The sequence below is a fragment of the Pseudophryne corroboree genome, chromosome 8 (assembly GCF_028390025.1).
Source record: "Pseudophryne corroboree isolate aPseCor3 chromosome 8, aPseCor3.hap2, whole genome shotgun sequence".
Lineage (NCBI taxonomy): Eukaryota > Metazoa > Chordata > Amphibia > Anura > Myobatrachidae > Pseudophryne > Pseudophryne corroboree.
The window spans coordinates 384,397,135-384,415,878 of record NC_086451.1 but is presented as its reverse complement, the minus strand read 5'-3'; the positions used below and the strand labels follow the sequence as shown (position 1 = coordinate 384,415,878).

At 43.7% G+C, this 18,744-nt stretch overlaps 1 protein-coding gene across 1 annotated transcript; it reads right to left on the bottom strand.

The window, feature by feature from the left end:
- Positions 1–795: 795 nt before the first annotated feature.
- On the bottom strand, positions 796–18,744 carry SPINT2 (serine peptidase inhibitor, Kunitz type 2). Its single transcript, XM_063937646.1, has 6 exons — positions 18,076–18,744; positions 10,989–11,159; positions 6,965–7,027; positions 5,548–5,709; positions 2,829–2,891; positions 796–2,127 (listed from the first exon to the last, which is right to left on the bottom strand). Exons 1-6 carry the CDS (start codon positions 18,428–18,430, stop codon positions 1,958–1,960), a joined length of 984 nt encoding a protein of 327 aa, XP_063793716.1. The 5' UTR covers positions 18,431–18,744; the 3' UTR covers positions 796–1,957.

Here is an 18,744-nt window from a genome sequence, read left to right as displayed (position 1 = left end):
GCGGTCGATCCCTCTGGAGCTAATGGTGTCCAGTAGCCTAAGAAGCCCAATCCGGCTGCAAGCAGGCGAGTTCGCTTCTTCTCCCCTTAGTCCCTCGCTGCAGTGAGCCTGTTGCCAGCAGGTCTCACTGAAAATAAAAAACCTAAAATTATACTTTCTATCTAAGGGCTCAGGAGAGCCCCTAGTGTGCATCCAACCTCGGCCGGGCACGAAATCTAACTGAGGCTTGGAGGAGGGTCATAGTGGGAGGAGCCAGTGCACACCAGGTAGTCCTAAATCTTTCTAGAGTGCTCAGCCTCCTTCGGAGCCCGCTATCTCCCCATGGTCCTTACGGAGTTCCCAGCATCCACTAGGACGTTAGAGAAAGAAATAGATATGATAAATAACACTTTCTGTCCAGGTTTCAATGTTGATACTGTGTCTGCTTGTATTTATTTATAAACAGTATTGTGTTTCAATCTCCCATTACTCTGTATATACTGTTGACACTGTATCCACTAGTTCCTCTGACAGTAGTAAATTTCAATCACATACTGCTTTATGTACTGTGACTGGCAACAAATGTTGCTATTATGTATCAGTATGAATTCTTGGCAGTCTGCCAGTCTTCCTATGCTGCACAGAAATGTAATTGTGATTGCTTCCTGCTCTTTAACCATGAAAATTATATATTGAAGTGTCCATAATGTAACGATCTGGGTGTACAACACACCCCAAAACACAGACGGAAGAGTGCTGCATGATTTTTGAAGTGTTCTACATGAGACAACGCCATGAAGGAGAGACAAATCACTGTCAGGTTCTCAGATTTTATTCATAAAAACATTTCAATATTGTACAGATAACGGCTTAGTGCATAAGAGTGAGCTGATGCCGAGGAGTGAAGGAAAGTTTGTGAAAGATTATTTTATCAAGTCCATTTCACCAATATATAAAATTGTACAGGTCCCCTGATTAATCCCGAGGAGAGACTAAATCACAAGCATGTACACCCTCACTATAAGATATACAGATGAAGTCATGGACAGCTCTTCTACACCTGTTCAAGATACGTAGCTTATAAAACAATTATTCCCCCCAGGAAAAATGCAGACATGGTATAGATCAGTGGTTCTCAAACAGTGTGTTGTGGTGCCCTGTTTGGAGCGGGATGGTACCACAGCTAAATTTAACATCCTCAGGATAACTCCAAAATGACTGGCTCATTTAAAGCCCATGCAAGACCCTGCCTGCTGGTGTATTGTATATTACTGAGAATGCGACTTCCCCAGATATTGTCCGTATGCTTACTTTTTATCGAGTGACAGTCTCCATAATAAAACAAACATTTTCACAACTTCCCTGAGTGGGATTCCCCCGCATAAATTAGAAATCCCAGACCCTGGCATAAGCGCAGAAAGATTTCTTGTAACCACAACACTTGTTTCTCTACCCATTCCCCATGAGACCCTGCAGTTTAATACCATCTTCAATTCTGTCACTGGTGCCCTAATGAGGGGCCCTTACACCACTGTGACCTCCCACAGCAATCAGGCACCAGTTACAGCCTGGAGTCATTTCTGTGCTCTTGGAAGAAAGATCCATATACACAAAGAAAAAAAAAAAGAAAAAAAAAACAACCCTTTAAGTCACTAAATAGATCATAGTCTAATACACTTACAAATTAAATCAGGCTAATAAAACTTCTTGCTATGATTAAACTTAAAAACAGGGGATGAATATAATGTGCAATAAAAACAGAATATTTGTTTGCCAGGGGGGAAATTATCCTTAATCTGTTTTTTGCAAAGTAAAATAAAGGATTTTTGGTTTCAATGCTTAAACCTAGGAATTTCATATTTTAATGGAAGCTGTGCAGTCTAGGCTTTACATGTTATGTACAGTAACAGTGTGCTAGGAATTCGGTTCTAGGCTTTGGTATACTATGGAGTGCGACGGTTTCCTCTACTTCTACACTTTACAGAGTGTAGGCACTGTTCACCAGGCACTCCTTGTCATCAATCGGGTGCCACATGGCTCGGAGGTTGGCGTTCTGCCGATTCTTCTTCGCCACCTTCACAAAGAACATAATCATGGCACCAAGCAGTGCGGCAACGAGTATGGCAAGTAGGATGGGCAGCACCACAGCTAGAGAGGAAAGGTACAGTGGTTAGCAGACCAGTAAAATGTTAAGTCTCAAAAAGTTGGTAAATTACCACAGGGATAGAATGGAAAGTGTCAGATGTGTAGGTATATACACCTGGATTACAGGAAGTAGCTTGGACAAGTCCTTCTATACTACACTCTGCGTGTTAAAGGGCTTAAACCAAAAATGAAATCTCCATATTCTAGTCAACACTTCCAGTACTAGCAATCCTAGTCCAATAGACTTATTAGCCCCCCTTGCACCGGGGGCATTAGCCTCAATGCCACAATGAGGAAGATACGAGTCTCTCAGCCTGTGGTGCATGTGTCCCCAGAGGCACTGCAGACAGACTGAAGCAGCACTTCCCCATATTAAATTATTAGTTTACTGTATTAGACATGAATTCTAAACAAATTGCTGTTATATTGCTGTGTGCCCTCCACAGACAACGCCCCTGTGTATAGACGTCTTACACCCCGTCTCCACTTCTGTAAAATCAATTCCTCTCCTATCTGCACTTCATGAGCCAAGTTATCACCGAACAAGGAATCCAAGTTTGTCATCCCCACAGATGCCACCATCTTGGTGAAGGAGGAATGTGTTCTTTTATTTCTAACTACACCCCTGCATATATACAATCCGGGCACACAGGGAATTCAGTATTTTAAACCTAGGCACTTTACTGTAGTTATATAAAACTCACCAGCTATTGGGTGATGTAGAATACTGTTATCTATGGAGCCCTCATCATCATCATCGTGAGCCACTGAAATACACAAGGAAGTGCAACATTAATGTTAATCAGGGACATGCAATTATTTGCTACAGCTAAATACTTGGCCAATATAGTTATTCAATCATTCTGTAGTCATAGCACCAATCTACACTGTCACGCTGGTCATACAAAAATATCACACTACCAGAACAGCCCAAACCCAACTGATATTTGTACTTATTAACACCACATCATTAAGATTCCTTCTCTGCTTAGAACTAGTGGTACACATTGGACCTCATTCAGCAAGGATTGCATTTTCTGCTAAAAAGCAGTTGCTGCGATAAAATAGTTGCCGCCCTGAAATAAGAGAAAACACCCACTGGAGGATTTGTGAATGCATTGCAATATGCGGGCTGATCGCAAAACCATACGCAATTACCAGAACGATTTTTACTATCTGCGCCAGGCAAGGTCGTCCACAATTCTTGTGACACAAGAGGCTGGAAATGGTCATTGCTGACATGAGAAGCCCTCCTTAAAAACGCCTGGGCACGCCTGCATTTTTCAGACACACCCGGAAACACCGGCTTCCTGTCAAACAGCGGCTGGATTGAGATCACGATCTGTACGCAATTTCCGTTGCTGTTTTTGCTCACACGTTCGCAATGCGAACGCTGCATATACGTTCGATAATCGGCCGGATTGCGAATTTTACAACACTTTCTGAATAAGGTCCATTATATATTGTAGGTGTTAACACTTTGTTGAGTGATCATTTAAAGATAATGGGGCAGATGTATTAACCTGGAGAAGGCATAAGAAAGTGATAAACCAGTGATATGTGCAAGGTGATAAAGGCACCAGCCAATCAGCTCCAATATGTAAATTAACAGTTAGGATCTGATTGGCTGGTGCGTTTATCACCTTGCACATACCACTGGTTTATCACTTCCTTATGCCTTCTCCAGGTTAATACATATGCCCCAATGTACCAAAAAGCAGTCAGACTTGATATAATGTTACAATGTCACAGGATGTATTCTATCATGTTACAGTGTGATTTCCTGCATGAAGATGTTACATTTACTGGCTGTTCGGACCTCTGCATAGCTGTATGGAAGGAAGATTTACTTTGGTTGTCCCACTTCTTATTACAGGGTTATTCAGTATGGATTGCAGATTCTGCTAAACAGCAGAATCTGCAATCCTTTCTTTCACATGCCGGAGGTCGCCCAGCATGCAGAATGGCCTGCCTGGCAGCTGCGACCGCAACTTAATTGTGGTCGCAGCAACTGGGGAAGACCACCTGTGTATGCAGGAGTAGCGTCCACTTTTTACATCGTAGTGGCTGTGTGCGACGTCACGCAGCCGCCCCGAAAATGGCGCCAAGCAACCCCCGGTTTTCCTGCAACTCAGTTGCCGCCCTGCGTGAACGCCTCTGCCCGTCAATCATGCAGCCAATGCGATCATATCTGATGGCAGATATAGCTAGAGATATATTGGAGCATTGGACTGTGTGTACGGGAGGTCAGCCGACTGAACCTACACTCGCTGCACAAGCTGCAACTGGGCGGGCGCAAGTAAATGCCCACCCAGTTCATGACATCAGTTACAATGGTTCGGGCAGTGTTCCAGCAGACACCAACTTCAAGAACAGTACCTGCTTTATCTTATGGCAACACTGTTGGTGTTACAATCCATCCAGCCATCTTTAGTTATCCAATGTGGGGGACCATGCATATTAAGTCCTCCATGGTGAGAGGGGGTGGTGTCCATTTGGTGTAGACAAGCCATTTTATGATCCAATATGGTGTTACCTGCTCTACTGAGGTAAATCGGTCCTGTTTATACCATAAATAATTTCCTCCTCAGTGCCACATACCAGATTTTCTGCATTTTATTTAATAGATTTCCATTTATTCTGGAAAGCACCAACCAGGGATGATTAAGCTCATTAAAAAACACCTGCTAGATGAAGTATAGATTTGAAAAATTTCCTGTGTGGCAGTAAGGAATGACTCCTCCTCTCCCCATTGTATATTAGATATCACGGGTGGTCCTAGATATCCGTGATCTCTACAAATAAGGTGGAGCATTCTCACAAGTTATTTGAGGTGCCTTCATTTGGCTACAATGATTGATCCAGCAAATATTAAAGGATATTATACATTTTCACAGGTGTGACATACTGATGCCTAATAACCTCAGGAAAGTTCAAGACTTATTTGGAAAAAACTATATTCACAGAACTTTTTGGAATGAATAAAACAAACAAAAAAATAAAAAAGTAAAAAATATGTCTGTCATTGAAACAGAAAATGCAGTTTAGGGAATTAGAAGTGTGCAGACCAGATTATAGAGGACTCTCGGGTTTTAAAATGTCACGTGAGAATATCTATATATATATCTATATATCTAGATATATAAATTAAAAAAAAAAAAAAAAAAGACTGATGCAATCGCATTGGAATCTATTGGGCACAACTTCCCATACCCGGTCACTGAATGTTACCCTGTAGTTTTACGCCATTTTCTCCTCAATGTGTGATGTGGCACGTCTGTACACTGCTGTATTCATGAATCTTTAATAAAGCTTTACGATTTGAGGGGGGAGGAAGAAGGACCCCCCCCCAAAAAAAAAAAAAAAAAAAAAAAAAAATTATTTGTACAAGAATGGCAGCCAGCTGGAGAGTAAGTGACTCACCCACACACTTGTTCAGACAGTCCTGCTCAGTCATATAGTTGTTTTTATTGCCTCCACAGCCACCATAGGTAAAACTATGACAACACATGGATTCCGCATCAAAGTACCATCTAGGGAAAGCAGCTCTGCAACGGCCAACCTCCTTAGGGTCTGTGCAAAATCCTAAACCAGAAAATAAAACAACACAAAAAAAAAAGAATTACTGATCAATAAAAAAAATCTCTTTACAATAAAATAGATAAAAATGTCTACATCTGTGAAACTTCTAAGCCATATAATAAACTGTGTGGCCATAAATTTAATGTTGCTAAACCCTTGATAGGCACAAACTGGAAGCAGTCTGCCGCACCTTCTATTACCACTCTAATCAATAGAGTTTGGTATACAGTTTCCATGGAATATATTACTACTCTCCTCCACAATGAAATCTCCAAATTCCATGAAGTGTGGACTCCTTGGTATTATTGCAATAGAACCCCACCAAGCCTGGATTAAACATTATTTCAGTATTTAGGCAGTACAGGTTGAGTCTCCCTTATCCAAAATGCTCGGGACCAGGTTTATTTTGGATATGGGATTTTTCCGTATTTTGGAATAATTGCATACCATAGTGAGATATAATGGTGGTGGGACCTAAATCTAAGCACAGAATGCATTTATGTTTCATATACACCTTATACACACAGCCTGAAGGTAATTTTAGCCAATATTTTTTATAACTTTGTGCATTAAACAAAGTGTGTGTACATTCACACAATTCATTTATGTTTCCTATACACTTTATACACACAGCCTGAAGGTCATTTAATACAATATTTTTAATAACTTTGTGTATTAAACAAAGTTTGTGTACATTGAGCCATCAGAAAACAAAGGTTTCACTATCTCACTCTCACTCAAAAAAGTCTGTATTTCAGAATATTCCGTATTTCGGAATATTTGGATATGGGATACTCAACCTGTATCGCTTATGACCCAGGGGGTCTTTTTTTTTTTTTACTTATGCTCCACTGCCTGGTGTCCCGCCTCCTACCCAAGTTTTCCCTCTCCTTGCTGGCTTTTTATTCATTGTTGTATTTTTTTTTTGGAGGTTTTTGTTAAGTACATCTTGTGTTGAAATGTGTTATTTTCTTTTTTTTTTTTTTTTTTTAAATGGTAGGATGACATTTATTTAATCTCTGAGTAATACATTTTGTAGCTCCACAGATTCTCTGGTGTCATTCTATACTTTATAGCTCTATTGTTACCAGTGTTGTCCTGTATTTTTGTTTTTCTATGGTTATGTAATGTTTCTTACTGTACCATATTCTATGGATGTTTGGATATCCTTTTTTGCCCGTCACCTACCTTTACAAATCAAGAGATATCCCAAAAAAAACAAAAACCAACACACACCTGATGAATGTCATGTACTAACCTACACGAGAACTGGCGGCCACCAAGCGTTTGGGCGGTGATTCAATGTTTATGGTCTCCACAGCTAGATAAAGAATCAGGAAGAAAACAAAAAAAAAGTGTCAGTGTACAGCGCATGTGACTCAGCACTACAGGCTCCAAGTAAGCATGGGCGATTAATCAGAATATAGGGGTCAATTCAATTTGCAGACAGTTGAATAGCGCAGGGAATTAGCCACGTGACAGATAATGGTCGGGAATTCTTCTCTCACCCCCGGGGGGTGCGATAAGAAATGCGACAAAAGTGCTAGCGCGCAGCCGGCGCAAGGCTGATTCTGTCCAGATTCAGCATTGCGCCGGGCAGTTAAGTTGGAAAATGCCCATTCTCTTGACAAATCAACCTGTTGAGTCCGGGAGAACGGGCATTCGCCGACTTAACATGAGCAGAATTGAATAGTGACAGGAGCTAAACTCCCGGCGCTATTTAACTGTCGGCAAATTGAATTGACCCCATAGAACCTAATCTGGTCTTTATGATCAAAGAGACCGAAGTAAACAAAATGGAGACTTATATGGTGTAGAAAAAGTAGGGCAAGTCACTAGAGAGGTCTTCTCAAAATGGTCACAATGGCGATGAGCTTGTGGTCTTAAAACATATGCTACAATTATACCCCTATACCCACCATTTATTTATAATGCATCACAGAACTCTGCAGCACTGGGCAATAATGGTCACTAATATAAAAGAGAAAGCATACATAAAAACAGAAGTATACAAGGCTGATGAAGCAGATGTATATGGTAGAGAGAACAGAGGGCTCTGCTTTATGACAGCTTACACAGTAGAGGGAGTACAAGATCAGGAAAGGTATTTGGTTATGAGGCATGGAAGAAATGCTTTAGGTATGAACAACTGCTCAACTGAGGGAAACAGCCATATTTATACCATAGAGAATTTCCTCCTCAGACACATAACAGAAAACATTTTCTGCCTTCTGGTCCATATATTTCAATCTATTCAGGAGAGCACCACCATGTACTAAAAAGTAATTAAATTGCCTGGTAGATGAAGTATATGTAGATCTAATCGGGTGTAGTATGGCATGCCGGAGGTCGGGCTCCCGGTGACCAGCATACCGGCGCCGGAAGCCCGACTGCCGGCATACCGACAGTGTGGCGAGCGCAAATGAGCCCCTTGCAGGCCCGCTACGCACGCCACACTATTTTATTCTCCCTCCATGGGGGTCGTGGACCCCCACGAGGGAGAATAAGTGTCGGTATGCCGGCTGTCTGGATTCCGGCGCCGGTATACTGAGCGCCGGGATCCCGACAGCCGGCATACTGAAGACCACCCGATCTATCCTATGCAGTGTTAAACCAATACTCCCCAGTCTACAAAAGGAGGACTTAGGGGGTCATTCCGACCCGATCACACGCTGCAGTTTTTCGCAGCAGTGCGATCGGGTCTGAACTGCGAATGTGCCGCGACCGCAATGCGCAGACGCGTCGCTGCCCGGCGATTGAAAACGCTGGGCAGCACGGCACCTTACAAAGAAAGCTATCGCAGCGGCGATCACAAGGTGATTGACAGCAAGAAGGCATTTCTCGGTGGCAACTGACCGTTTTCTAGGGAGTGCAGTGGAAAACACAGGCGTGTCCAAGCGTTTGCAGGGCGGGTGTCTGACGTAGATTCCGGGACCAGACAGGCTGATGTGACCACAGTGGCCGAGTAAGTTCAGAGCTACTCAGAAACTGCACAAAAACTTTTTGCACAGCTCCCCTGCACAAGCGCTCGCACACTTGCTAAGCTACAATACACTCCTCCATAGGCAGTGAATATCTGATCGCACGGCTGCAAAAAACTGCTACCGTGCGATCAACTCGGAATGACCCCCCTAGACAACAGAAGCTGGGGGGGACAGAGACGAGTTGGGGCTGGTGCTAGTAGAACACCCAGATGAAGTAGTGCCAGGAGGGGATAGATAGGATAGGCTATAGAAGAGTGGTGGGTTTTGAGAAAGTGCCTGAAAGACTGAAGATTTGGGGAGAGAGACTAATCAGGTGTGATTGGGAGTTCCATAACTGCATAAGTCAGAGGTCTATATGAAGGGGTGGAGTAACTAGCCCCTTGCAAATACAAACCTGTGGAGAGTTTAATACTCCTTTCACACAGAAAAGCAAATTCCCAGGTGAGGAAGTAGTTCTACCCGGTAATTTACCGATAAACACGGGTCCTCTTTCAGCATGAAAGGGTCAACCCGGGTTGAAATTCCCAGGACTTTGACCCAGGAATTTACCAGAATTTCTACCCAGGCTGACCCTTTCACACAGACAAAATAACTGTGCTGATCCACAAAGTACCGGGTAGAAATCCTTGTGTATACACATGAAGTTACTGCACTGGGATAACACTGGGTGGAGACTTCCGAATGGTATATATTTGGCATCATTAAAGTGCACTTTTCATACACACACGCGCGTGTGTGTGTGTGTATACACGCAACTATTTATGAGAATATAGTCTATAGCTCACTCAGTGAGGTCACTGGAATCTAGTGCAATGACAGACAGCATTCTTAGGACTATTCTCCCATTTCTTAAAAATCACTGCTGTAGGGATGAAGTGGATACCAAATGAGCACTACTGCATGAGGCTACGATGTCCCAGTGGTGTCACCAGGGGTATCCTCCTGATAAGCATGTAACCCTGTAAAATCAGTTTCTGCTCCTTCATCCCCACGAGTAACCCAATATTCTTGAGAAATCGCCTTCGGGGGGTTTGATGCTTTTTTTGCAATTGCTTTAAATGTGTGTGAAAGAAACCATTCTCACCTATGGAATTACTGTAGAAAGCTTTATAATTTTGTTTTCTCTCTCTCCATACTTAAAAACTTGCTAAATTGTTAATTTACCCAAGCAACTCTAGTTCGGCAGCGTGAATCCATGAAATCGGGCCAGGTCAGGGATGTGGACCACCCCCACCTGCTATCATGAAAGTGTTATACAGAAAGTTCCTGTGACACGTAGAAATAAAATGTTTCATTATATGTTCTAAGCTGTATTAGAGGAAGGGTTGCAGTCTGCTTGTTTAGGGTTATAGACACTTCTGCACAATTATCTGTGCACCAGTTTTCATCAATGCTTCCCCAATGTCAGCCTGTGGTTTTCTGCGAGAGAGATGCACTATTTTATATTATTCACTATGTCTCGTCTACGAATGATTATATAATTCAGATCTCTCTCTACAGCCATCAAGTTGAAGGGAATGTTCAAGTGTTTGCCCCATTTACTAAACACTGACACTAAAGCTTATGAATCTTGTACTGGGTGCTAGAGATACGGGAAGGTTTTAAATGTTTTAATGGGCATCCGTTAGAACAGTTCAATTGTTGCCCCCCATCGCTTTAAATGCGCCCAAAGAGATGGGCCCAGTCCTGGTTAGGGTGGTCAAACTCCTGTTTGAGGCGCCCAAACCACAGAAATGTGTCTCCCACAGCTACTGGGTGTCGAGCAACAATTGAATTTCTCCGTTCTGCACACCCAGGCAGCCACAAGGGAAAACATTCCTGTTGCCTCCAGGTAGCCGATAATGGGCGCTTAAACGGGACTTGTCATGTCACGGCCAGGACTTTGGTCGGATTTAGCCGCTTTACACGGCTAAACCTGGTGTTTTGGGAGCATCGAAGTAATGTGTGTCCATTCAGAGCAACAACTGAATTGCTACTTTGGGCGCCCAACAATTGAATTCCCCCGTTAGGACATATGGAAATACTGATCAACATGTATCAAACTGAATACCTGTGTTCATAGCACAAGCACTAAACACTGGTTAAAAGATTCTCAAGGATGTTCACTGGAGGGAAAAGGACAACTCCATAGAATAGGTCCCCCAAGTTACAAGGAAAGAAAAACAACACAAATGGACTGTGAAAGTTCTGTCCATTCTCATTAAAGCTTTATGGTGGTCATACAGGCAACATGGTAGATGTACATAGATTAAATCCATTTAAATGAACCAACAAGTAAACATGCCACATGGGTCTCACCTTGTACCCCACTACATTTCTTCATACATTCTTCTTCCTCAATATGGTTGTTCAGGTTTACAGGGCAGCCTCCATAGGTGAAGTTTTTACAGGTCTCTGTCTTGGGGTCATACCACCATCTTGTAAATGACGCTTTGCACTTTCCAGTTTCGGCTTCAGGCAGGCAGAAATCTGGAGTGGAGGACAGATCTGATGAGCTAACAACCACTAGAGTATTCTGAACACAACACACACTGAATATAACAGATTGAGTGGATATCTACCATCACCAATAATAAATAATCATAAAATTAATAATCAGCTTGAACACAAAAATAAAATAAAAATTAGAACTGAAAACATAGAACAGAAAATCTACATTATGTGGAAATACAATGATACCAATAAAAAAGGTTCACAAGAAAAATAATTAACAGAGGGAAAGGGTGGTGAAATCAAAAAGTGATAACTCAACGTCCCAGTGTCCTGGAAGGATGGACAAAAAAAACAAACAAAAAACCCCCACAACAACAGCAATTGATGACCAAGTATAGTGCAGGAATGGGAACTGGGAAGCGATGAGAAGGGGGACAGGGGACACAAGAATGTTAGAGCTGGTGATCTATATTGAACAGGTGATTTTTCAAGACACACATGAACACATGCTGGTAGACAGTCTGATTGGGTGCGTTCCTAAGGTGGGTAGCAGTATGGAAGACGTTTTGGATGAAGAAGTGGGAGGAGGACAATCTGATAGGCCCTACACACTGGGCGATTTTTTGAAAGATATGAACGATCTCGTTCATAAATGAACGAGAACTCGTTCATATCTTTCAGTGTGGAGACTCCAGCGATTAACGATGCGCGTCCCCGCGCTCGTTCATCGCTGGTCTCCCGTCGGCTGTGCATGCAGGCCAATATGGACGATCTCGTCCATATTTGCCTGCACTTCAATGCAGAAAGATTAAGAGTGTTTAACCACTCCAACTCCTGGCGCAAATGAAAGTTGAATTAAAGATGGCTATACAGCAGCTGCAAGCACCGAGGGACTGCTACCTCCCTCAACCAACAGAAAAATATATACACAGGAGTGCTGCGCTTGATGTATGCTTAATAATAATTAATTAAAAATTTAAAGATATACAGGTGTCTGCTTAGATCAAATTATAACACATATGGAACTTGCTGATAAATTTTAAACAAATTTATTTACACATACAATACTATACAGTAAAAACCATTAATAAGAAAAAGCTCAAGCACACTGATAGACGTTCTAAAAATGTCACTTTGTTGAAATGATTCGTAACAGTGTAACCTCAATGCTGCCACATAGACCTAATTGTGGTCTCTTTGTATCAATAATCTGAATTGCAACAGTTAAAAAGCCTGCACGAGAATGACTGTAACTCCTGTCCTCAATGCTACTGGCGTCCCAGTGCAGAGGAAATGCTGCTGATCATATTTACCCGACCTGCGGGGAGATTCAGGAGAAATCGGGATACCTTCCAAGCGTCCGCCGCCGGCACTATCACGGTGCAGATGATTCTGTCCTGGCGGGCGGATACGGACGCTGCCGTGGTAGACTGACCTAGCGTACCGGTACAGGTTCTCTGAGGCTGTTTGTCAGATTCAAATTCACCGCTGCAATGGAATGTGGCTAGCAGCGATCAGTGCGTCAGTGGGCTGAGCAAAAAGGAGTGACGTCAACGCGTTTCGTCCCGTCTCCCGGGACTTCCTCAAGACTTCCTCGTCTTGAGGAAGTCCCGGGAGACGGGACGAAACGCGTTGACGTCACTCCTTTTTGCTCAGCCCACTGACGCACTGATCGCTGCTAGCCACATTCCATTGCAGCGGTGAATTTGAATCTGACAAACAGCCTCAGAGAACCTGTACCGGTACGCTAGGTCAGTCTACCACGGTAGCGTCCGTACCCGCCCGCCAGGACAGAATCATCTGCACCGTACTAGTGCCGGCGGCGGACGCTTGGAAGTACCGGAACGCCAGGTTACCATACCACAGCAGCGTCCGTATCCGCCCGCCAGGACAGAATCATCTGCACCGTGATAGTGCCGGCGGCGGACGCTTGGAAGGTATCCCGATTTCTCCTGAATCTCCCCGCAGGTCGGGTAAATATGATCAGCAGCATTTCCTCTGCACTGGGACGCCAGTAGCATTGAGGACAGGAGTTACAGTCATTCTCGTGCAGGCTTTTTAACTGTTGCAATTCAGATTATTGATACAAAGAGACCACAATTAGGTCTATGTGGCAGCATTGAGGTTACACTGTTACGAATCATTTCAACAAAGTGACATTTTTAGAACGTCTATCAGTGTGCTTGAGCTTTTTCTTATTAATGGTTTTTACTGTATAGTATTGTATGTGTAAATAAATTTGTTTAAAATTTATCAGCAAGTTCCATATGTGTTATAATTTGATCTAAGCAGACACCTGTATATCTTTAAATTTTTAATTAATTATTATTAAGCATACATCAAGCGCAGCACTCCTGTGTATGCACTTCAATGCAGCCGCGTGACGGGGGGAGTGAAGAAACTTCACTTCCCCCGTCACTGCCCCCCGCCGCCGGGTCGCTCGTCGGCCGTATCCGCCGTCGGGCAGCTCGGCGGCGGGTCGGCCAGTGAGTAGGGCCCCTAAGGGTGAGAGAAGATCAGATGTAGGTGGCGAGGAGCGATTGAGTACTTTGACAGTGAGGAGATTAAAATGGATTTCGGTTGGAGAAGGAAAGCCAGTGAAGGAATTGAAGGTCAAGAGCAACAAAATAGGAAGATATGACAAGCATTGAGCAATTAAGAGGGGAGAGTGGAAAACCAGTAGCCTAGTTGGGAGATGACAATGGCATTTTCCAGGTTGAAGAATGGTCTGATCTTGGAAATGTTGCTGAGGTAAGCAGCAGTATTTGTAGATAGTATGAATGTGTGAATGAAGGCGAGAAGAGTCAAGGATGATGCAGACAGTAGACTTGAGGGACAGGAGAGAGAAGAAAGTCAACAGAAAGGACCCAGGAGGAGGAACACAGTCTTAGGAGCCAATTCAATTACATGTGATTGCCACAGAAATAACTTCCTGCAGCTTCACAGGTTATGTCTCAGAAGCAGTTTTCTGTTTGCAGCATATTAATGCAGGAGCAGAGAGAGATCAGCTCACTGTAATTGCGCTAATAAGACAGCAGGCAATTCACAATAACTGAATCGCTCCTTAAAACATTTGACATTTAAGAGCTGGGACATCCAGGAAGAGAGATCACTGCTTAATAAGTGGCATGTGCAAGGGTTAGACCTGAAAATAGAACATTAAAGACATTGAATAATCCCGACCCGAGAAGATTCCATCAATAAGGAAAATAGTAAGACTAGAAAAGTTATAAAGTTGCTCTTCAATAATTATGCTGCCTGGAACAGTTTATATTGGAGCACTGATCGCTGGAGTGTTACACCCCCCCCCCCCCCCAGCTTAATAAATGCAGTTATGCAAGAGATTAATGAGCCATATGACAAAGCTCTAAGTCATAGTTTAGCAAGTGTTAAACGCAGACATAATGGAAAAAAACTTGCAGAGGCTGGAATGTGTAGTGTACTGTATTGTAGGGTCTGGTAAAATTGCAGAAGGAAGTAAAACAAAACAAACAGACAGACCACAGGGACAGTTTCCTGATAGCACAAACAGGCTTAACAGGTTTTACCTCTGCACTGAATAGATGACTATAGTCAAGAAGGGATGGGCCACTAAGGGAATGCATCTGGGTCAGCTTGGCCTGATTATTCAGCTCAGGACTGACAGCAAATGTTAATGACAGACGAGAATGGTTTCCAAGAACCTCCTTCCTGTCCCAGATATGAGAGTTTTGGGAGCCCCTCTATGACCACCTTTCTTGTACCTATTAAATTCAATAATATGAATAATTAAGGTACTGGGATTAATTAGGTTTGTAATATCTGGCTGTAAAAAAAAAACAAAAAAAAAAACCCTTGTTGCTTTTATTATTATTACCGGTTATTTATATAGCGCACACATATTCCGCAGCACTTTGCAGAGAATATTTGCCCATTCACATCAGCCCCAGTGGAGCTTACACTCATTGGGGTCAATTCTATTCAGCGACAGTTGAACAGCGCCGGGAATTAGCTCCCGACGCTATTCAATTCAGCTCCAGTTAAGTCGGCGATGGCCCGTTCTCGCCAACTAAACAGGTTGAATTGTCGGGAGAACGGGCATTCTCCGACTTAACTCTCCGGCGCGAGGCTGATTCTCGACAGAATTTTGTCAACACTTTTGTCGGGTTTCTTCTCTCATCCCCCGGGGATGAGAGAAGAATTCCAGACAATTGAGGGTCACGCGTCGCTGTATTGAATAGCTATTCAACTGTCAGTGAATTGAATCGACCCCTATATTCCCTACCACATGTACACACAGACACATTCGCACTAGGGTTAATTTTTGTTCGGAGTCAATTAACCTACCAGTATATTTTTGGATTGTGGGAGGAAACTGGAGCACCCGGAGGAAACCCACGCAAGTACAGGGAGAATATACAAACTCCGCACTGTTAGGGCCATGGTGGGAATGGAACCCATGAACTCAGTGCTGTGAGAAAGTAATGCTAACCATTACACCATCTGTTGCTTTTATCAGACACTCCAAATAGACCCCAGCTTGATACCCCCAAGTGCTAGATTTTACTGTGAGAAGAGAGCAGATGAGAATGTAACACAATGCACAGGGGACACCAGAAGGGCCAACTAATCATGGGGTCTACACATGGCTAACAAGATAATCTAATGCCATTCCCATTATTAGGAGGAAATACATACATACCGGCTGTCAGTATCCCAGCAGCGAGCCTACAACCCCCCCCCCCCCCCACCCCGCTGCTTATCTCTGCAGTGCCGCTGTGTGTGGACATTCGGCATCACATCTGTTGGGATTCCAGCGACAGGATGTGTACTTATTCGGGATGCCGGTGTCCCGACAGGCGGGATCCTGACTGCATCCTGACCACAAGGCACAATATAAGTTTGGTATACATGAGTTTAATTTATATGTCATAGTATACAAACCCCCTCCACTAATATTGTAATTTCTTAGAAATATGATGTAACCTCAATATCTAATATTATTTTGAAGTATAGGGGTTGAATAAAGTGAACTTGGCAGCTGCCTTGATTACATCTAAGTGGGCGATTTTGTCAGTGTATGCCCAGAAGAAGTAAAATTGTGTCATAACGGTTAAAATCATGCCATAGCACACATAATGGTTATCTTATGATTTGCTATTTTTACACAGTTAACAAGTAATCTCCCGTTGCCCTCAACCAAATTGTAGGGTACTCCTTCCGGTGACCTCCATGCTCGGATTTAAAAAAAAAAAAAAAAAAAAAAAAAGTAAGAAGAAGGAGGGCCCCGGTTTGTGTCTAGGTTGCAGCAGAAACGGGTTATGGTGCCCATACACTTGTGCGATGCCCCGCGACATCACGGGGCATCGCACCGGCAATTCAGTTGTGATGAAATCGCGCCTTAACTGCCAAAGTGATTACCGTGCGATCATGCGATAAATCGCATGGTAATCATGTGATGGGCACGTCACCGCCGAGTGGGAGCAGCCTCTGGCGGGTGCCTATCGCGCAGTGCAATATATCGCATGTGTTTTTAAAAACACACGCGATTGCACTGCGATGCGATAAATATTAAGTGCAGCACATACTATCATGAGACGCGATATTCGAGCAGCGTGCCCGTGCGTCGCATGGTACCTTAAATGTGCATACAATCCTTCGATTTCTCTCAGATGCGGTCAAAATCAAAGGATTGTATGCCCTCTCTCACAAGTGTATGGGCTACGTTAGGCTCATTAGCTTGTGTTTATTTGTGTAGCTGTGACAATAGGTGGAGTTATTGACAATAGGTCAACAAATGTACACAGTAACGTTTTTATACAGCAGATCCATAGACCACACTGAAGTTTACTTTATACAAGTGTAAACACATCCTACATGTACAGATCAATATGGTACTACTATAGTACAATGACTCAACATTTACAATGTTCGCATTAACAGTATAATTACACAATTGCCAGAAACTACATTTTGACCCACCCCTAGCGATTCTAGTGACACAAGGGGGTATATTTACTAAAGTGCGGGCTTTTAGAAGTAGAGATGTAGCCTATAGCAACCAGGTTCTAACAGTCATCTTCTAGAAGGTGCTAGATAAATAAGTAGAATCTGATTGGTTGCTATGGGCAACAACTCCATTTCTAAAAACCTGCACTTTAGTAAATATACCCCAATGTGTACAGCTATTCCTGTTTAGTAAATAGGATAGTGCATACGGCATAACTGGGCTAGTGGCTCTACTGAGCTCCAGGAGAGGATTTAGGTACTCTATTAGAATCCAGGGCTGTCAGTTTCGACAGGATGGCTACTACAGAGCCCAGGAGATAGCCAGACATAGATGTCTTCCTGTGGAAGACTGAGAACAAGCACTGAAATTCTATGTGGTTCATTCAGTATGTACATGGTAGATCACACCTGTTCTTACCCCACAGGGCCGGTACACTGCATCATGTATGTCCCACAGAACAAATGCGACACCAGATAAAATATAAAATAGGAAAATTGGACATAACAGAAAAAACAATAAATTATCATGTTGCCAACTGGGCATACACTATACAATTTTCTGTCAGATAATCTGTGGTTGGAATGAAAACCTGGTAAAGGATGAGAGCATCTGACAATCAACCATTTGCTACCAAACATTGGAAGTTGGAGAAGACCTGTTTATACAAATTGGTTAACTCACGGACAGGTTTTGTCTATTTTCCAGTGTTTGGTAGTAAATGGTCGATTGTCAGATGCTCTCATCCATTACCAGGTTTTCATTCCAGCCACAGATTATCTGCCAGATAATTGTATAGTGTATGGCCAGCTTTACCCCAAGGGCTAAGGGGCACGTATGGATGGAATTGGGTGCAAATTGCAGCATATGAGGCCACGCATGCTGCAATTTGCACCAAGTTAGGTCGGCAACAGCCGACATATATGGGCACCTTAACAAAGTTAGACATGGCAACATGGTACATACCTTCCTGCTTAGGCTGGACGCCGATATTGACCTTCCTAAGGCTCCTGGTGCCCTGCTGCTGGCTCAGCTCGCACATGTTGAAGCCCTGAAAGGTGCACCTGATTAGGTGGCACTTGCCCCCAGACATGGTGGCCATGCTACAGTTGTCACGGTGACAGCAATGGGCCCAGCAATCCTCTTCCGCCTCCTCAGTAGTCTCCAGAATCTTCACCCCAATTTGAGAGGGGTACTCCAATTGTGCCCTGTCCATGCCCATGCCCTCAACTACCTCGAAGCCCTCACATGGCAGCTGCGTATCTGCTAGAGCCAGAGGGAGCAGGAGCAGTAGGCAGACAGCGCGGAGCTGGGCCGCCATAGCGGTAGGTGGTCTCCGCCTGGGCGGGGCGCTGCCCGTGACGTCACTCGTGGTACCGGTCAGCCCCGGGACGCGCACTCCCCTGGCCTTCCCGATCTAGGATAGTTGAAACCGGCTAAACAAAACAAAATCCTCCCGAGCAACCGGTCGGACCTGCGAACCTTAGTAATGCGTCAATGTGGACGCAGGTCGGAGCGTTAGCACAGGCGGGTGTGTAATGTGACTGAGAGTTGCCCGGCTGCGGTCTCTATGCCCGGTGGTCTCCTCAGCGCCCGCTATCTCCTGCCTCACGCCGGTGACGCTCTCTGCTGTCT

Excerpts from the sequence above, each read along its gene's own strand:
- SPINT2 (XM_063937646.1), bottom strand. The coding sequence starts at position 18,430 with ATGGCGGCCCAGCTCCGCGCTGTCTGCCTACTGCTCCTGCTCCCTCTG. Across the intron at positions 5,710-6,964 it reads GGCCGCCAGTTCTCGTGTAG|GATTTTGCACAGACCCTAAG; the intron begins GTTAGTACATGA and ends TTTCTGGTTTAG. Across the intron at positions 2,128-2,828 it reads TCTACATCACCCAATAGCTG|CTGTGGTGCTGCCCATCCTA; the intron begins GTGAGTTTTATA and ends TTTCCTCTCTAG.